This window comes from Plecotus auritus, assembly GCF_963455305.1.
Source record: "Plecotus auritus genome assembly, chromosome: 2".
Lineage (NCBI taxonomy): Eukaryota > Metazoa > Chordata > Mammalia > Chiroptera > Vespertilionidae > Plecotus > Plecotus auritus.
In genome coordinates this window covers 14,774,394-14,787,341 of record NC_137771.1, presented here as the reverse complement: position 1 = coordinate 14,787,341, position 12,948 = coordinate 14,774,394, and the positions used below count along the sequence as shown (strand labels likewise).

General features: G+C 45.8%; 1 protein-coding gene across 2 annotated transcripts; it reads right to left on the bottom strand.

Annotated features, from left to right (window-relative positions):
• Window positions 1-6,224: 6,224 nt before the first annotated feature.
• Window positions 6,225-11,286, bottom strand: RPL11 (ribosomal protein L11). Of its 2 annotated transcripts, none has more exons than XM_080655688.1 (6): window positions 11,162-11,286; window positions 10,241-10,391; window positions 9,318-9,424; window positions 7,971-8,102; window positions 6,737-6,847; window positions 6,225-6,299 (listed from the first exon to the last, which is right to left on the bottom strand). In XM_080655688.1, exons 1-6 carry the CDS (start codon window positions 11,165-11,167, stop codon window positions 6,270-6,272), a joined length of 537 nt encoding a protein of 178 aa, XP_080511814.1. In that variant the 5' UTR covers window positions 11,168-11,286; the 3' UTR covers window positions 6,225-6,269. The 2 variants fall into 2 exon arrangements, with proteins under 2 accessions (XP_080511814.1, XP_080511815.1); XM_080655689.1 differs by having other exon boundaries at window positions 10,241-10,388; window positions 11,162-11,242.
• Between the last annotated feature and the right edge of the window lie 1,662 nt (window positions 11,287-12,948).

Here is a 12,948-nt window from a genome sequence, read left to right as displayed (position 1 = left end):
ATCCGTGCACTGGTGGGGTCCCTCGGCCTGGCCTGAGCCCTCTCCCAATACAGGGCCCCTCGGGGGATGTTGGAGGTCTGGTGCACGGATTTGGCCCGATCCCCGCAGGCCAGGCTGAGGGACCCCACCAATGCACGAATCCGTGCACCGGGCCTCTAGTATGCATATAAGATCTTAGGTTAATCTCTTCCTGCTCTCCCTCTTGCCCTCTCCCTTCTGAGATTCATCAGTCTGTTCCATGTTTCCATGCCTGTGTGTTGAGCGTCTGCCCCCTGGTGGTCAGCACACATCATAGCTACCAGTCAAACGGTCACTTAGGCTTTTATATATATAGGCAGACAAGCAAGGTATGACCAGATTGGAAACTAGTTAGAGGAGAATCACAGCTTTAGAAGCTTCATGAAGCAAGGTGCTGGATAGGAGGTTCAAAAACTCATACTGTAACCGCCAGGGAGGCAGGTGGATAAATACAGCATCAAAACTGAGTACAATAGTCAATGGTAGCAGCCTGTTGTCTTCCTTCTCTGAAGACGTGGCCTTGTGTGGTGGAAACAGATGATCCATGTTCTAAGTTGGGAACTCGCTTGTGGTATGGTGACTTTGGGTTAGGCTTACCCCTAATATTTGCAGGGCTGGTGGGAGGAATGCAAATGGTGGCCCCATATGTCTAAATATCTAAAAATTAAAAGAAAAATATAAATGAACAAACAAAACAGAAACAGACTCATGGATACAGATAGTTGCCAGAGGAGAGGGCAGTTAGGGGACTGGGTGAAAATAAATGTTATAAATTAAAATAAACCATTAAATATAGTTTCTATCCTATTCTCCTACCTTGACAAATGTCTCTTCATAATAACCTGGAAGGCCACACTGAATTTAGAATTCTGAGTTCTTGGATATAGGGTGGTATAAGGAAAACTAGCCTCTGACCAACCCCCTTTTCTTTCCACCTGTGGAAGGCAGAATGCCCCTTTCCCCCCCAAGATGCCCACAGCATAATCCCTAGACCATACCATTAAGTGCTAAACCCCACATTTTATTGCTCAAATGGTCCCAGCCTCTCTTCCAGAGCAGAGCCTCTTCCCTGGTCCCTCCTGAGAACACTGCTGTGTGCACCTCTAGGGGTGGCAAAGGAATAGATGTTTGTGGGAATACAACTTTGGATTTGTATCACAAAATTATTTTACATTTCTGAAGTTAAGTCCATAATGGGTCTCAGTGGGCTATAAATCCAGGTGTCACGGGGCTGTACGCCTTTTTGAAGGAAATTGTCTTTTCCAGCTTCTAGAGGCCACCCATGTTCCTTAGCTCCTGGCCCCCTTCCTCCATCTTCAAAGCCAGTAATCATATCACTCCAACCTCTGCTTCTGAGCCACAGCTCTAATTCTTCTCCCTCTCTTTCACTTATAAGGATCCTTGTGATTATGTTGGGCACACCCAGATAATCCAGGATAATCTTATCTCAAGGTCCTACTATGTGCCAAGTGATTTACATATATACTACCGTTAATTCTTGTGACCTATTTTACACAAGTCCTGAGACCCAGGGAGGTTGGCTGACTTGCCCAAGGTCTCACCCAGGTAGTAAATGGCAGTATTGCTATCTGTGCCCAATCTGAACAAGCTGGTCTTGGGGGTCAGCCACTGGAGACATATAGAGGCAGCCTTGTGACTGAGATTACAGAACATCAATTACAAAATGCACACAGTCTGCCCTAGCTGGTTTGGTTCAGTGGACAGAGGCTCAGCCTTCGGACTGAAGGGTCCAGGGTTCAATTCCGGTCAAGGGCAAATGCCCAGCTTGTGAGCTCAATCCCCAGTAGGGAGCATGCCGGGAGCAGCCAATCAATGATTCGCTCTCATCATTGATGTTTCTCTCTTCCCCCCTCTCTGAAATCAATAAAAAAATATTGTTTAAAAATGCACACACCTCCCATTTTGAGGTACTGTCTTTAATTATAATTTGGGGGCTACTCGGGTGTTTGTCCCTATAGACTTAATTATTGCTTTTTCATGTTTTCTGTTTTGTTAAAAAAGCTCTCAAAAATAAGGAAATGGGGGTTTAGAAGTGGTGATGCAAGAGGGAAGGCATGGGGTGTGGTTGGGGTTGTCAGGGGTAGGTGGCAATAGTGTCTCCTTCACCCCCACACCTGGCGTCATCTCCTAAAGAGGGACAGTCACATCCCAGAACAGGCAGTGTAGACTCAATATTGACAAGTTAAGACCAACTCCATTTCTATGATTGCCGGTCCTCCTTCGGGACTTGAGGAGTATCAGTTAAATGGTAAAACAGCATTTTGTAGATTGGTCAACTTAATGTCAGGGAAAAGCTGCTGGAAGTATATTTCAAGGAACAGATGTGTGGTTCAGTCTCATTGCTTAAGAGCTACAAACCTACAAAAGACAGCAGGTCTGGAGGTTCTATAATCTGACAAGCTCCGTTTGAAGACTGGCTCCACCACCTCTACGATGACTTTGGGCAATTCATTTCCTCTTCTATGCCTTTCGGTGTCATCATTTTCACACGTCGTAGCCATAAAAACTATATGCCAGGAAAGAGTTCCAAACAACACCTAGGAGAGTATACTTGTCCCCTGGGAGTAACCACCATTGTGCAACTATTTCCTAAAATCAAGGGTTGGAAGAAGGGCCAGATGGCAGCTAGTGGAAGTCTTCATAGAATATAAGCCAATCCTACCTGCCAGGGACCTATAAGGGATCTGAGAAGTCTAAATTTCAAACGCTGTGATCTTATCCACTATGATATACCATATATTTGAGCAGAACCAACCTTTAAAAGCAAAAAACCAGAAATACACTATAGGACAACACTTCCAGACTATCAACATGGTGTTAAAAGGTTTGAAAGACTTGTCAAAGCATTATGTTCACCAGGGTCACTGAGGGAGTCTAGAACATCATTTCTGCTTAAATTGTTGAATACCTTTGCCTTTCAAGCTACTTTCAGATTAGGTAAGAGACATTTATAGCAGAGCAAATAAAAGCAAGTGACAAATATAATTACACACTTTAAAAGCAAATTACTTAAGTTCCTCAATTGGTACAACCACAACTCCTTTTTGTTCAGACCTGTGAAAACGATCCATCTGTATGTGTCCTAAGCTTCCCGTACCTACATCTTGAACATAGTCAAGTTCAAGTCCTCCCAGTGCCCCCGGGTGCCTTAGGTTGGATTCCCCTTTGACAACCACAAACTGAGGTTTCCATAACAAGCTGCTCTGAAAGTGGTTCTGTAACCCCAGGCACCAGTTAGGTCCCTAGCGGCTGGCAGCTTAAACTATTTGTGTTTTCTGGGCACCGACCTCACCATTCACCTAGGAACCCTGGGCCTTAACCCTTCAGGACTCAGACCTCTGGCAGCCTACTCGTTGTGATCTTTACCCACCATTGGCTAAAGCACCTCAGCATGTGTGGAGTTTTGACAGATTGGGATTAGCAGGTGGTTAAACTGCAGGAAAAAGGGTTATACACAAAATCCAATAGTCCAGCCTGCTCTGGAGAGCCAGGAAAGCTGCAATTTGCTTTGTTAACTTCCTTGTCAGCATTCTAACAGAGGAAGCAGAGAAGTGAGAACAACTCTGACTTTTCCAGCTTAGCATTCTTTCAACTATACCACACCACCTTACAGCTTGAAGATATTATGCAAGGATTTTACAGATACTGGACAGAGGACCAGGACAACAGGACAAAAAGAGAGCCTTGCCCTAGCTGGTTTGGCTCCATGGATAGAGCATCAGCCTGCAGACTGAGGGTCCCAGGTTCGATTCGTCAAGGGCACATGTCCGGGTTGGGGGCTTAGGTCCCCAGTGGGTGGCATGCAGGAGGCAGCCAATCAATGATTCTCATCATTGATGTTTCTCTCTCTCTCTCCCTCTCTGAAATCAATAAAAATATCTATTTTTTAAAAATGTTTTACACACACACACACACACACACACACACACACACACACACACGTCTCTACTGGGGCAATTCTATGGAACGGACATTCCTGACCTTCAGTGCTGGTCACATAGATAAGGCTCTATGTCCTACACATCTAGATGGCATATTATGAAGCCACTGTACCATAACATAATTAAAAGGGAAAAAGGCAAATTAAAATTATAGCAAGTTTCCTCCGTTATGTTAAAAAAAAAAAGCCTAGAAGATAAATTAGCCATGTTTGCTAACTAGTGTTTCCAATGGGGGAGAAACAATGAATGCATAAATAAGTGAAACAAAAAACAGATGTTTCTCTCTCTCCTTTCCCCTTGCTAGAAAATCTATAAATAAAATTAAAATAGTAACCTGGCATAAAGTTCTTGTATTTTCTACCTAACAATTCAAAACAACATATGCATGCTCACACAATTTTTCAAGACCTAATGCAGTAGATGTCTGAGGCAGGGCCCAAGAGTTTCAACAATTCCCCAGGTGATCCCATCCACCTTCTAGCAGCTCAACCTAAAATATCAATGCTTTAGGGCCCAGTGCTAACCAGAACAGAGGGTAAGCCTTCCTGGTACTATCTGCTCTAAACTGGATAGGGAAGTACTCCCACTTGCTCCAGTCCCCAAGATGTTTCATGACTCACTTAAAATATAGCTAGAGCTAGCACTAAAACCCAGTTAGATCTCTGAACTCCCAAGAGTTATTTTTTCAATGAGCCAGGAGCCCAGGGAAGTTTAATTTTAAAACAGAGAAATTAACTCAACTGAGAATACAGAAGGACCAAATGAAGGGTAGGCAGGTTTATACGGTTAAAATTAAATAGTAATACAAACATAAAAACATACAGATACACAGCAAAGAGCGAAGTGCTATCACTGACATGCACTAGGACAGCAGTAGAGGGACTGCCACTGTCCGTATTTCTGAAGTGCTTTTAGATAAAACTAGCAAATGCTCTTCATCTCCCCTGTACAACATGCAACTTCCCATAGCAGCTAGCACCCAACACCTTAGCTATTCACCAAGAAGTCTGTTCTAAAAAATATTCATTCCGGCAGTTGTTACTATAATTACAGAAGTTAACATGAATGAGGCTCCCCCTGAAAAATGAAGCTGAATTACAAGAATCAAGACCCCGTCACAAGTTCTCATTCTGTTTACAAGGTGATAGCCCTGGCCCTGCAGTAAAAGCTTGAGAAGTGGTAGAACATTTATATCTTAAGTGAAATAAAATGTATTTGGCAACATATTTCATGATTCTTCCTGGTAGCCAACTGGATCTGGTCTTATTGGGTAAGAAGACTTTATTATCAGGAAGACAAAATAAGTCACATTTTCATAAAAAACTAGGCACAAAAAGTAATCTCTGGGTTTTAAAATACCTATGAAGACAGCTAACATTACAGCACCATGAACAGCAATGAAAAGGTGGTCCAAGGACAACTGAACTTGTTAGTCACAAGAGAGAAATGGTGGCTTTTGAATGTCACTACTTCAGTGACCTGGAAATATGTAGGCAAGAAAGTTCCACTTTCACACTAAAGGGGGAGCAAACTGATTATGAGAAACATTTCTCATCCATTAACACAACATTATCCCTTTTTGAGCACCACATGCCTGGTACACGTCTAGACATTCTACAACTACTAACCCATTTTAGCCTCTGAGGGACATTACTATTATTGCCTCCATAATACAGATGAGAAAACTAAGGCAGGGATTAACTTGCTTAAGGTTCACACACCTAGAAGACGGTGGGAATCGATCCAGAAAACTTGCTTCAAAGGCCACCCTCTTCTCTACTTATACTGCCTCTTAACAACCTTACAGACGCTCATTTTAAAGGAACACTGAGTCTGAACAGTTAAACCAAAATTTAATCCCAAGCATCACACCGAAGCCTGTAATCCCTTCACCAGGCATGTTAGTAACATCTCTAGAGAAGAACAGACTCACTGAGTGAGGGGGAGCCTCCTAGAACATGGAAACACTGCACCCCACCTTTAATCAAGGCTCTAATCCCAGCCCCGATCGTACCTTCCCCTCTAAAATCCGTCTCCTGTGACTACTGCACCACAGCCTATCAACAAGGGTGTGGCGAGCACAGGCAATGCTGTAAAGCTCAGGCTTAGCCCTGCCAGGAAACGCTGGCATCCACAGGAAGACAGGGTTGTTACCAGCTATTCCCATTGAAGCTTTAATGGCTTGAGGTCCAAGGACTTGAATATGGCCAGGCTCCTTTCACAGAACACACACAGTAACGTACATTTCACTGAAAACATTTTATTGGCCTTTTGGATAGAAACGGGAATTTATTTGCCAGGAAGGATGATGCCATCATACTGAAAGAGAAGAGATTTTTTTTTTTCAGAACAGGAGGCAACAGCAAAGATCGCAGCAATGGCTAATGTTTCATTTGAGAAGTCAAATCTGACACATAATTTGGCTCTGAATCCCATACCCATTCTGAACTAAACAGGAAACTGGCCAGTTTTAACAACTGCTACACTGTGCTCACCTGCACTATATCCCAAGAAAAAGGGGGCTCTTGGAGAGCCGTTTTCCCACCCTCCGAGCTATCAGCATTCATGGGGGCGGAGAAAGGCCTGACTCTGGGTGTTCTTTTAAACCATTAACCCTGGAAGCCCCCACTTGCCAAGCTGCTCAAATACTCTATCTTCAAAGAAGCTACCAACCAATCGGAGGTAGATTCTGCATCCCCAAATCCCAGCTCCATTCACCACATTCCATCATTTCACCTGAGATAAATCAGCTTTACCTTCTGCTGGAACCAGCGCATGGCCTCCTCTTTGCTGATTCTGTGTTTGGCCCCAATGCAGCCTGTCCTGCGTTTCTTGTCTGCGATGCTGAAACCTGGCCTACCCAGCACCTGTCCCAGGAATAACCAACAGTCACCTAGCCAGCTCAGAGTCAACAGCAGACAGACAAGACTCACACATTGGAGAGATCGATCTTCAAAAATCATCTGGAGGCCCAGTAATTCTGGAACTGATGGAACTGGTACCAGCACCCTGGACAATACACCACCACACACACTATAGCAGTAGCCGGCAAACTCATTAGTCAACAGAGCGGCAAACCGCGGCTCGCGAGCCACAGTTTGCCGACCACTGCACTATAGGTTTGTTTTGGAGGGTGGAACTTGGCTGCACCTGCCCTCTTCCCTACCTCACTTCCAGTGGCAGCTAAGGATTCTCCACCACTGCTTCCCAATTTCCAAAGCACTTTTAATTTTTAAAAGTAATATTAAGAACAATTTTACTACATGTGCATTGTAAAGAATTTAAAATTCTGAGAAGTTACAAAGAAATAGTTTTATTTCTCTCCTTCCACTTCAGCGCAAAAAGTCCTTCTTAAATTAGGTTTGCTGTTCCCTGACTCCCAACGAGCACCCGATTCTCATGACTGTTTGGATATCCAAATCCGACAAGGGTGCTGCCATCATTCAGGCTCCACACTAGTCAGGACTTCTGGTTTTTGCTATTTAGTTTGATGGTTGGACCAAAGCATAACAGTAACACAAATGGTCATTCCTACATTGAAATCCCCATCTGACACAAACCAGCCACATCGCCAAGCCTGCGCTCTGGATGGAAGCCACCCTCCCGCAGGGGCTAGGGGAAGGAGCTGGAAAGAGCAGCCTCAGTGCAGCCAACCCAAATGCCAAATGAGGCGCCCAACGCTCGCTCTCAAATTTTCAGTCCAGTGGCTGGATGACATTGTTTCTTCCTCCATCTTACAGCCATATTGGTGGTTGCCAGATCCTAGACTTTAAGCTTCACAGTAGCCATGACCTTGTCTGTCTAGTTCAGTGCTGCATCCCTAAACACGGCACAAATGAGGCACATCTTCCAAAGGGAAAGAAGACAAAGGCAGACAACACTCAAAGTTTCAATCCAACATCTGAACATCAAAATAGCACACATGAAATGAAGGAGTAGTGATTCCACGCTCCTCCCAGATAAGAAGTGGAAAAGACCAAATATTCATACCACATAGAAGTCCAGGCCGTAGATACCAATGCTTGGGTCATATTTGATCCCCAGATCGATGTGTTCCTGGATCCCAAAACCAAAGTTTCCAGTATCTGAGAAGTTATTTTTTCGTAATTCGTACTCTCGCACCTGAGGAGATAAATGTAGCCATCACACTCCTTGTCAACTCAAATTCCCCCAAAATAACAAACTTGGCTGGTAACACTCGGCACTCCAGAAATACAATTAGATGCAATTTGGCCAGAAACAAAATCTGATTTCTCCACTACACCAAATCACATCCCAACTATGGATTTCACAGAACTTTCCCAACTTCCCAAGGGCAGGGAAAAACCCAGGGTAACATCAGAGTATAGTTTAACTCTGCCAAATGCAGGAAGAATCCTTTAGAAGTTCAGACATAGTGCCGACCCCTTACACAAAGGTTGTGGGTTCGATCCCCAGTCAGGACACACACAAGAATCAATGAGTGTGTGAATAGGTCGAGCAACAAATTGATGGTTTTTTCTCTCTCTCTCCCTTCCTCTCTTTAGGGAAAAGCAAATCAAAACCACAAAGGAATAACATCTCACACCAGGCAGAATGGCTATTATAAAAAAGATATGTGTTGTCAGAATGTGGAGAAAAGAGAACTCCTGTGCTCTGATGGTGGGAATGTAAATTGGTGCAGCCACTATGAAAATCAGTATGGAGGTTTTCAAAAAAATTAAGACACACGCAACCCTATGTTCACTATAGCATTATCTACAATAGCCAAGATATGAAAACAACCTAAGTGTTCAATAGGGGATGAATGGATAAATATATGGTATATATACACACAATGGAATACTACTCAGCCATAAAAAAAAAATCTTGCCATCTGCAATAATGCCAAGGACCTTGAGGGTATTAGGCTAAATGAAATAAATCAGACAGAGAAAGAAACACCATCATTTCACTTACAGATGGAATCTAAAAAACAAAACTCCTAGATGCCATAAGAACAGATTGGTGGTTGCTGTGTGTCTATGCGTGTGTGAGAGAGAGATGTGTGAAGAGGGTCAAGAGGGACAAACTTCCATTTATAAAATAAGTCATGGGGATGTAATATACAGCATGGTTAATACTGTGTTGCACATTTGAAAGTTGCTAAATCTTAAAAGTCCTCATCACAAGAAAAAATTATTTTTTAATGTTGTACAGTGACAGGTGGTAACTAGTCAGGTTTACTGTGATAATTTCAATAAATAGCATACTGCACACACAAAATTAATACAAAGTTATGTTAATTATACTTTAAAAAAAGGTACAGGTGTTAAACTGGTGCTCGTTAGCATCACCCCACGATGGGATGGGCCTCACCTTTAGACCTTTCTCCAAGATTTCTTCTGCCTTGGCCCCGCGGACTGTGCAGTGGACAGCAATCTTTTCATTTCTCCTGATGCCAAAGGACCTGACGGTGTATCTGGCTGCAGGCCGGGGAGTAACAGGGACTCAGGTGTTGTCACACTCCCACTGCCTATTCCCCAGAACACCATCTCCCTAACGCCAAAGAGATACTAAGGATCTATCCACACTCTAAGTGGTGGTCTTCTAACCAGTGTCACCTACATCTTTTCATTGGTTTCACCTGAAACACAAAGACTTTTCCAACTCCAAGTCACTCAGCCACACTTAAGCAATTAAGAGCTCAGTGGTAATGTCAAGGTCTCAGGAAGGCAAGTTCACAACCAGAATAGGCCCCTAGAAAGGAAGGTGACCATTGTGTTCTACAAAAAAACACAACATTAGGACAATAATAGCTAATGTTTGCTAAAACCTTATTGGACTGTCATCCCCATTTTACAGATGAGGTTCTGAGAGACTAACTTGTCTAAGATCACAGTTGGCAATAAGGGGCGGGATTTGAACCCAAGGACTTGCCATATTCCACTATCTTAAAGCAGATGGTGTTTCTTTACCCTGTTCTCAATGTCGCCTATATAACCCTACCTGCTAATCAGGCCTAATACCATTTACTGCTTCCCCAGCGTTTCCCCTCTGCCCCGTCCCTTCCTTGGAAAATCTTTGCTTGGGCTAGTCCTAATCTCTGCTCACGTTAAAACCTTGTAAGTCCAAACGCCACAACCAACCCTAAAAGGAAGATACTTCTTGGGTTAGGGGGTTAGGCCAAAAAGCTGGGATGTCATCCGTCACTTTCAAAATGGGCGCTCAAAAGGCTTGGCAGACGGGGAGTTAAACGCCCAGGCTGACCGGCCTCCAGCCCCCTTCGTGCCGCCACTCACCTTTGGAGAAGACAGGGGTCTGGCCCGTGAGCTGCTCCAGGACCTTGGCTGCCCGCGTCAGTCTGTCCCCGCTCTCCCCCACACAGATGTTGAGGCAGAGCTTGCGGATGCGCAGTTCCCGCATGGGGTTCTCCTTTTCCCCTTGATCCTGCTGTGAACAGGGAGCGCAGCGGTCACCACACGCAGCCGCCACAGCTGCGAGCGCTCTTTCTACACATTGCACGTTTACCTCTGCTCAGCCCACCTCCTACCGAAAGCCCTAAGAGCTGAGCAGCTGTCCCCGTGCTCGTCTGGGAGGCATCGAGGAAGACAGCTCGGGATCTTGTTCCTTCCTCCACGCGCGGAAGAGGGGAATAGAAACGTCGGGCAGGTCCCGAGGATCAAGGTTATGGACACTGAGGATGAACCCCCAGGGGCTCAACATGTAGGGTGACGAGGAGCGCCCCATTATAAGGCCGATGAGGGGAAAGGAAATATAGAATTTAACTGTTAAGGGAACGGGAAGCACGTGCTAGTGCCGCGTCCCTCATCCCACTCGGAAGCAGCGCCGAGACTGCGGCAAAAGGCCGGCCCTTCCCGTGCGGAGGTCCCGGCCGGGGTTCCCCAGCACCGGCCAAGCCTCAGGGCCTCGGGATCGGAAACAGGTGCGGACCCCTTCGTTCGAGCCGCTCGCTCTCGCTGCAGCCCAGGGCCCGTGCTTCGGGGCCTCCGGGCGGCTGCCCCAGCTCGCTCTGAAGAGGACGTGAGGGAGGCGCCGGGGGCCGGCTCCGCGCTCTCGGCCCGCAGGGCTCCGAAGTTTAGGGACGGCCAGCAGCGACGGCTCCGTCCTCCTCGGGCTGCAGGCGAGGCAGCCCTCGGGGGCTCGGCCGGCCGTGGATGGAGGCGGATGAAGGGAAGCTAACCCGGGCCTCGGTTACTCACCGCCATGATGAGTGACGAAAGAGAGAGTGAAGTTTCCGGAGCAGGGCCTTATGGGACAGGAGGCGGGCTCTTTCCCACGCTAACCAGAGAGAAGAGGGAGAGAGAGAGGCGCGGCGTGGCGTCGGCTTCCCCCTCGTGGGCACTGCTAGCAACTGCAGGCAACGCTGGCGGACCACCAGGACCCGAGTTTCAGTTTTGAAAGCTTCCAGACTGGGTTTTACTTGAGCTTCCCGGCCCTCCTCCTCCCCCGGCCCAGTCTCAGGACCTGGGGGGTCTTGCGTGATGAGACAGCCAGAACTACATTAAATCAATTACACAAATTATGAAGCAAATAATTTATTCTGCAACAAATGACATTTATACAGTTAGAACAGAGTGGCTTGAATCCTGAGTTGTGAAGACAGGCAGATGTGTCCTGTCTTGGCTAGCTAATAGCTATATGCCCTTGGACAGGTTACTAATTAGACCTCCTTCAACCTCAGTTTTCCTTATCTTTAAAATGGGTACATGATATTGTGAACATTAAATGAGGTAATTGTGTAGAGCGTATAGTAAGTCCACAATAAGTGGTTAGTCTTGTTATTACTATAACCCTACCATACCCAAGCAACCCCCCAAAAAGTGTTAGACATGGTATACAATTAAGAGAGGGTCACCTGCAGACACCAAGACTGCTTATAGATCAGTCTCTGACAGATGAGGTCTCCAAACCTGGCTGTAAGAGGGCTCCCTGACTTATACTAAATCCTTAGCAGCAGGACCCAAGAGGTTGCCAGGATCCATATCCCAGGCAGGAGCTGACCTTGAGTCAGCCAGTTCCGTTAACAGGAACCAATGGGGAAAGAAGAACTTAGAGGACTTTGGTGGGAAAGGAGCCAAGCCGCTTCCTTATGCCGCCATAATTCCCTTCTCTGGTCCCTAGAGGGGAGATAGAGGCCCCTAGGCTCTCTCTGTTCCATCCGTTGGGACAAAAGGGCATTCTGGGAAGCTGGTCTGATGGAGGAGGGAAAAGGCCTCCCTTCCAGCCTCCTCCTTCAAGCAGCCACTGGCTCACCCAGAGCTGGGGCCTCAGCCAGACCTCCAGGAGAGGGCAGAGCCGAAGGAGGGGCTGTTTCAAACCTTGGAATAAAGAGGCAACTGAACGCAAACACATGATCCTGGGTTTTCTTTTGCTGTGAAGCATGTTTTGGGGATAACTGACAAAATCTGAATGACATCTGTAGACTTCACAATGTACCCATGTTAATTTACCGGTAAAGCCCTCGTTCTGATTACTTAACCTTGGTTCCATAGGAGAATGTCCTTGGGTTTAAAAATTACACATTCGGTTTGGGGTAAAGGAGCATTATAACTGTGGCTTACTCTCAAATGGTTCCGAAAAACATATTGTACTTAGAGAGAAAAGGATAAAGCAGATGTGGTCCATTTAAGATTTAGGGAATCTAGGTGAAGTATACATGAGAGTTGATGCAACTTCTCTGCGACTCTCAAATTGTCAAAGTGAAGTTAAGAAAATAATTTGGCCCTGGCCGGTTTGGCTCAGTGGACAGAGTGTCGGCCTTCGGACTGAAGGGTCCCGGGTTCGATTACAGTCAAGGGCACATGCCCGGGTTGTGGGCTCAGTCCCCAGTAGGGGGCCTGCAGGAGGCAGCCGATCAATGATTCTCTCACCATTGATGTTTCTATCTCTCTCCCCCTCTCCCTTCCTCTCTGAAATCAATAAAAATATATTTTTTTAAAAAGAAAATAATGAGGGAAACATGTCCCCTAGGAAGATAAAAGAGTTC